This window comes from Ammodytes marinus (assembly GCF_949987685.1).
Source record: "Ammodytes marinus genome assembly, chromosome: 4".
NCBI classification, from domain to species: Eukaryota; Metazoa; Chordata; class Actinopteri; order Uranoscopiformes; family Ammodytidae; genus Ammodytes; species Ammodytes marinus.
The window spans coordinates 2,676,783-2,684,282 of NC_137233.1; the positions used below are offsets into that span (position 1 = coordinate 2,676,783).

A 7,500-nucleotide genomic window follows, 5' to 3' on the forward strand; every position below is an offset into this window, starting at 1 on the left:
AAACTATATAAAAATAGCATTCTCTGCACTGATGGTCTAGTTTGTAATTTATCATCAGAGAAAAAATTTGAATGTTTCAGAAATATTTAAAAGTTCCTCGTAGCACCTTTATGAACATCATATTTCCCTGTAAAATGCTGTTTATTTTGTGTGGATATTTTTCTTATTTTTCTGTGCACTCACATGGCAGAGGCTGCTCCTCATCACGTGGAACTGATCTATGAGCTTCTTGTGCAGGGGACGCATTTCAGGGTGCACCAGCTTCTCATGCACAGCCAGGCCCACTCCAAGGACGTGCACCTGGGGGGACATAACAAAACATTATTGGAATTAATTTTTTACTGTGCAGAGAGAGAGAGAGAGAGAGAAGGAGGGAGATGGAGAGGGGGAGAAAGAGAGAGAGAGAGAGAGAGAGAGAGAGAGATAGAGGGAGAGAGAGAGAGCAAGACAGAGAGAGAAGATATATTTATACAATATTTTAGAAACCCTACATCTATCTATCTATCTATCTATCTATCTATCTATCTATCTATCTATCTATCTATCTATCTATCTATCTATCTATCTATCTATCTATCTATCTATCTATCTATCTATCTATCTATCTATCTATCCATCCATCCATCCATCCATCCATCCATCCATCCATCCATCCATCCATCTATCCATCCATCCATCCATCCATCTATCCATCCATCCATCCATCCATCCATCCATCCATCCATCCATCCATCCATCCATCCATCCATCCATCCATCCATCCTATCTTACCTGTTCCTGCATGAGGTCCTTGAGTTGTGTGATCTTGTCAGTGTCTTCAGGATGGCTGGTGATGTAATCTTTATCAAAGAACGCCTGAAGAGAGACAGAGACACAAGGCACGACATAGAAACACTTTACAATAGGCACAGAAAAGTACTACAACATAGTTATTTATAACCCACTACATAATTTTATAATTATTATAATTTTTTTTAGTAACTACTTCATAGTTATGCATTACCTACTACATGTTTTTTTAACTACATAGTAATGCTTACTTACAAATGAGCAGAAGATTGATATTAAGAATTCTATGAAAAAGAATGTATCCATACGTTCTGCTAATGACTGTTGTAATTTTTTTTAGTACTACAACTTTAATGTCAGGCACACACACACACACACACACGCACGCACGCACGCACGCACACACACACACACCCTCACCCCCCCCCACACACACACACACAGACACACACACACACACACACACACCTCCACACACACACACACACACCTACCTCTTGGTATCGTGCGATGCCCCCGTTGACAGCAGCGTCTATCACCCCGTTGAGCGTCATGCTGAGCAGGTTGATGTTGCCATGGAGCTGCTTGTGTTGGTACTGACTGATCAGAGTCCGCAGCTCATGGTTCTTATTCTCCACCACACACACTGCGTTCTCCAGAGGGCTCACTTCAACCTGTATACAGGGGACAGGGGATTAATACACACACACTGCGTTCTCTAACGGGCTCACCTCCACCTGTTTAAATGAGATGTAACAGCAAACCAGACCATCAGTATAGAGAAGACAGGGGGTTAACACTGGGGCATTTCAACTGATTTAAATCTTTTGCATTTTCAAGCTTTATTAGATAGTACAGAGAGTTGAAATGGGGAGAGATTGAGAGAGAGAGAGAGAGAGAGAGAGAGAGAGAGGGGATGACCTGCAGTAAAGGTCTACGGGTCGGATCAGAGACTGCAACGAAGGCCGGAGCCAATATGGTACGTGCTCTATCCACTACACCACACCAACTGTTTTTTATTTTTACATTTAAAAAAAATGTGCTTGTTTTTTTTCTAAATATTTTTTATTTTTTATTATGTACTTCGAGAATAAAGGAGAACTGTAATATTGAAAGAAAAAAAAATAACTTCCTCGTCTCACTTTTTTTCTTCTTCTCTTCTTTTTGTCTTTAGTCTTGAGCAAAATAAAAATAAATTATAATTAAAACATTTAAAAAACCCTTTAATTTTTTTATTCTTCGCCTTGGCCCTAATACTCTTCCGTAGTTGGATGATACCGAGCAGGAAATTTGCTGTTTATGTGGAAATGAATGTCACATGGGTTTTAGCAGTATATTTGAAGCCCTTCTGAATGTCAGTGTGTCTGTGTATTGTCTGAGTGTGTTAGTGTGTGTACTGACCAGCTCTCTCTTGTCCACCTCAAACCAGCGAGAGATCCCGGGCAGAGGGTGAGACAGGATCAGGGTCGTTCTCTCAATCCACAGACTCTGGAACACACAAAGTAAAACCATGTTAGATCTATACAGCAGCAGCAGCAGCAGCACTGGAATCCCTCATTCACAATGTGTTTAAAGCTCTTCATTTAGCGTTTGAACATCTTTATAATAGTATACATATACACAGAGACACACAACAACAAAAACACAATGAGCACAACATGAAACCATGTTTGATCTGTATATTAGCAGCACTGAAATCCCTAATTTAAAATGTGTTTGAAGTGTTTCATTTAGCATTTTAGTTAGTTAGTTAGTTAGTTAAATCTTTATTGTCCAAGGTGTGGAGATTCGTCTTTGGTCTCATACAAAAAACAACAAGCAGGACAACACAACAACAACAACAAAAGCAACAACATTTACACACAGACATCTTCAGGGCGAGAAGCAGGGCAGCAGTGGCAGTATACACATCAGCGGGACATGGTGTTCAGTACCCCAATCGCTTTAGGAGTGAAGGAATTTTTAAAAATGTTACGATTTGCCCTTGGCACTCTGTAACGTCTACCCGAGGGAAGAAGTTCAAACTCCCTATGGAGTGGATGGGACGGATCGTTTGCTATTTTAACAGCTTTTTTCCTCAGCACTTCGTCGTACATACAACTTAAATGTTTCTGTTTTGTCCCTATGATTTTTGAGGCAAGGTTTATTATTCTCTGTAGCTTGCTTCTTCCTTTTACGTTTAGGTTACCATACCACATTGCCATATTAAAGGTTAAAATGCCCTCAATAAGGTTCTTATACATTTTTTCTTAAAGGTTTTACATTAACATCTTCATAACAGTATAGATAAATGCAACTATCACAAATAACACTTTTACTTTAGGTCAGGAATTGGAATTGGTACAAAAAGATTGACATTAATTATTCAAATGTACTATTACTTGACTACTTAAATATTCTAATTCCAATTTAAATACACAGTTAAAATGTATATGTTTATAATATATATATTTGTATTATATCTGCACCATCAGTATTTAGTAACTGTAAACATTTATAAATTATTTCAGACAAATTCAGTGATTTGCATCTTCAAGGATTAAAAACAACTCTCATTATACGAACTAAACATTTAAATTTTTTTTTAAAGGTTTTACATGATTTTTTTAACCTTTATTTCTACAGGTAAATCCCATTGAGTCCGGAGACTCTTTTGCAATGGAGACCTGTTCCCATTTACACGTTACCATTCACACACACATTCATACACCGATAGCAGGCTAACTATCGACATTCACACGAGGCAAGGTGGGTGAAGTGTCTTGCCCAAGGACACAACAACTATGACACAGGTGGCAGGGCGGGAATCGAACCTCCAACCCTTTGATCATCGGCCGACCCGCTCTACCACCTGAGCCACAGTCGCCCCAATCTAAGAATCTTATGTTTGATAGAAACTGATAGAAGCAAATTGAATTATCAACACAAAAACACACAACACTGAGCCCTGACTGTGTGTCTGACCTTGAACTCGTTGTCCCTGTCCTTAGATCCCTTGTGTATCGGCCGGTCGTATCTGAAGCGCCTCACGTTGTTCACTCTGTAGAAGCTCTTGATGCGTTCAGGGACACGGTCCATCTGCAGGACACTGAGGCTTTCAGGCACCGCTGTCACCGCGTAAATCTGGAGGTCTGAACAGAGGCTTAAAGACATAACTGGAGCAATGGAGACTGAGCCTTAAAGGTACAGTGTGTAAAATAGTCATCTAGTGGTGAGATTGTAGATGTCAACGCTCCCTTGCTAACCCCTACGTTTGGGGAGAGTTTACAGAAGCTACGGTGGCCTTCAAGGACAAGAAGCTAGTTACTAAAGATGGCATCATCCACCACTGCCTCAAGTCTTTCCACAATATCAAGTAATGAGGTAAAATGAGGTAAGTATCTCATTGTAAGGTAATTAAAAAAAACCTTCAAGAGCGATTATACACTAACGCACACACACACACACACACACACACACACACACACACACACACACACACACACACACACACACACACACACACACACACACACACACACAGAAGGATACACTGTGCTTCACACTGCAGAATGGCCTCGTCCGGTTGGTTGGGGTGTTGCATAGCGATGGCTTGAGGGAATTCTCCCAGCATCCTTTGCTGGAACGCCTCCAGACGCTCGTAGTCATGACCACGACACACAAACTCTTTGTTCTGGGGAAAGAGAAGCAAAACAAACCAAGAAGATGACAAGAAATGCACATTTAAAATATTTTAGAAATGTTTTAATTTTTTTGTTTCAAGAATCAGGTGAGCAAACTTTCTTTTTTTTTTATATATATTTTTTTGGACATTTTATGCTTTATTGACAGTGTAGAGAGAGGTGAAATGGGGCAGAGAGGGGAGTGACATGCAGAGAACGTCCGTGGGAGGGAATCGAACCCGGGTCTGCTGCTGGGCCCGGCCCGGGAGGGGGACGCCCTACCAACTGAGCTAAAGGCGCCCCCGAGCAAACTTTCTTTAAGATGTTTTATGTTCTATTAATTACAGTAGTGTTTTGCTGCCGTGCAAAGAAAATGAAAACAGATCAGTATCAAATTATAACGTGGAGGTATATTGTTAAAACAAGATGTGTTTTTCATATTATTTAAAAATATATTAATAAATAATAAATCCTTAAAGAGATCCTTAAAAAGAAAAAAAATTATACTGAAGTGTTGGCAACAATATGCTGCTGTAATTACCGTAATGCTACTACTTCAGGGAAAGCTGTATCATACATTACATTTGCATTGATAAGCATTAAAAAACAAGAGCTGTAACTATTGATATCCCTTCAGGCTAAACTGTATATACTGTTCATTACAGTTTAAAAACAAGCTAACGCTGGGGCGCTCCAGTGGTGTAGTGGATAGAGCGTGTACCATATTGGCTCCGGCCTTCGTTGCAGTGGTTGCGGGTTCAAATCCGACCCATGGACCTTTACTGCAGGTCATCCCCTCTCTCTCTCTCTCTCTCTCTATCTCTGTCTTCCAATTTCAACTCTGTACTGTCTAATAAAACTTGAAAATGCCAAAAAATAATCTTAAAAAAACAAGCTAACGCTATAAATCTAATGTAAAAGCTAACGTAAACTCACTCTGAGGAAGAAGGGAAACTTCCGTCCGTAGAATCCGACTCTGAAGAACTCTGGCTCCAACCGCTGCTGCTCCATGATGTTGTCGTAATACGCTGCCTCCATTTTCTACAGGATACAATGATATCAGTTAATGTGTGTGTGTGTGTGTGTGTGAGAGTGTGTGTGTGTGTGTGAGAGTGTGTGTGTGTGTGAGAGAGTGTGTGTGTGTGTGTGAGTGAGTGTTTGAGTGTGAGTGTGTGTGTGTGTGTGTGTGTGTGTGTGTGTGAGTGAGTGTTTGAGTGTGAGTGTGTGTGTGTGCGATTGTGTGTGTGTGTGAGTGAGTGTGTGAGTGAGTGAGTGAGTGAGTGAGTGTGTGTGTGAGTGTGTGTGTGTGTGTGTGTGTGTGTGTATGTGTGTGTGTGTGTTATAATATCAGGAAATGTTCATGTTACTAAAGTAGCTACGAGGAACTTTTTAATAATTTTATATTAAGAAATATTTCTGAAACAGTCAAATTTTTCCTCTGATGATCATAAATTACATGTAACAGCAAACGAGACCATCAGTGCAAAGAATTCTACTTTTATATAGTTTTTCTTAATGCCTTTGTCATGGGTTATACGCTCACCCAGGAACAACAGCTGACGTGGTCAAAAACACTACCGCTTTTGTCCAAAGGGGGCGCAAGAATTAACACAAACTGAAAGTTCCTAGGAGCACCTTTAAGATGAACTAGTTGGAAAAATTTATGTGAACAATATTTTATAATTAATTTCTACATAATTGATATTTGAACGTAAACACAGTGTGTGCCTCTTACCCGTATCCAGCTCAGACTCTGGTAGTCGTACAGTGTTTCATACTGGAAGGCCAGTTCTCTGCACAGGGGGATACCAAACTCCCAACACTGGAGGAGACACACAGACACGCACACGCACACACACATACACATACACACACACGCACACACACACACACACACACACACACACACACACACACACACACACACACACACACACACACACACACACACACACACACACACACACACACACACACACACACACACACACACACACACACACACACACACACACACACACACACAGAGGATGGATATTAGTGAGTTACATGGACTTAGAATAATAACACATTATATCTATCTCATTGCACTTTTAAACAAATGCAAAGACACTGGACAGCACGTAAAAACATGTACAACTTAAACCTGTACAAAGATCAGTGCCGTCTGTAATATATTACTGCTCAACATATAACAGCAGACTCACACATACACACACACAAGCGCACACACACACACACACACACACACACACACACACACACACACACACACACACACACACACACACACACACACACACACACACACACACACACACACACACACACACACACACACACACACACACACACACACACACTCACACACACACACACACACACACACACACACACACACACACACACACACACACACACACACACACACACACACACACACACACACACACCCTCCCCTCACCTTGCCCTTGTTGAAGTAGTGGATAACCTTCCTGCAGAGCCCCTCTTTGCGATGCCACTCGGTCTGGGCGGGGTAGTGGAGGAAGTCTTTCAGAGGACGCTCGTCCCAGTGAAGCAGCTCCCAGTACAACAGCAGGGTGAAGGCTGCCTCTGTTAAAACACACACAGGTACAAGAGAGTTTACAAGAAATGTCATACAAATGTTACGGACACACAGTTTACACAAGTGAAGCTCCGGCTCATCAGTGAGCGGACTGATTTTGTCAGTTTGGTGAACAGTCCATGAACAGTCAGAGTGATGTTGTTCGCTCATATCAGCACTGCTTCAGAACGCATAGAAGGTCTCTCGTCCAATCAAATCACTCGCTCAGAACCACTGCTGTATAATGAGTGGTAACACACAGATCAAAAATAACAATTGACTGGACTGTGTAGATTCCAGTTTTGTGGGATCCAATATCAAATACAATATTATTTATATACTGTAGCATGTTTAAAAAAAGGAAAGTTGACTAAACTTATTTCTGGTTAAGATTTATGCAAAAAGTGACAATTTCTTTTTTAATCGCGGTAAAGGGTTTTTACT

At 40.8% G+C, this 7,500-nt stretch overlaps 1 protein-coding gene across 1 annotated transcript in view; it reads right to left on the reverse strand.

Annotated features, from left to right (window-relative positions):
- Positions 1–7,500, reverse strand: part of LOC307249213 (dedicator of cytokinesis protein 3-like) — a gene marked incomplete at both ends in the record, with an annotated part of 63,736 nt that overhangs the window by 9,343 nt on the left and 46,893 nt on the right. The window contains 9 exons of the mRNA XM_080025854.1: positions 184–300; positions 772–855; positions 1,284–1,463; positions 2,191–2,277; positions 3,754–3,920; positions 4,321–4,462; positions 5,388–5,492; positions 6,187–6,273; positions 6,916–7,064. Of these exons, the coding sequence (XP_079881980.1) occupies positions 184–300; positions 772–855; positions 1,284–1,463; positions 2,191–2,277; positions 3,754–3,920; positions 4,321–4,462; positions 5,388–5,492; positions 6,187–6,273; positions 6,916–7,064 (1,118 nt within the window). The remainder of the gene's footprint in view (positions 1–183; positions 301–771; positions 856–1,283; positions 1,464–2,190; positions 2,278–3,753; positions 3,921–4,320; positions 4,463–5,387; positions 5,493–6,186; positions 6,274–6,915; positions 7,065–7,500) is intronic.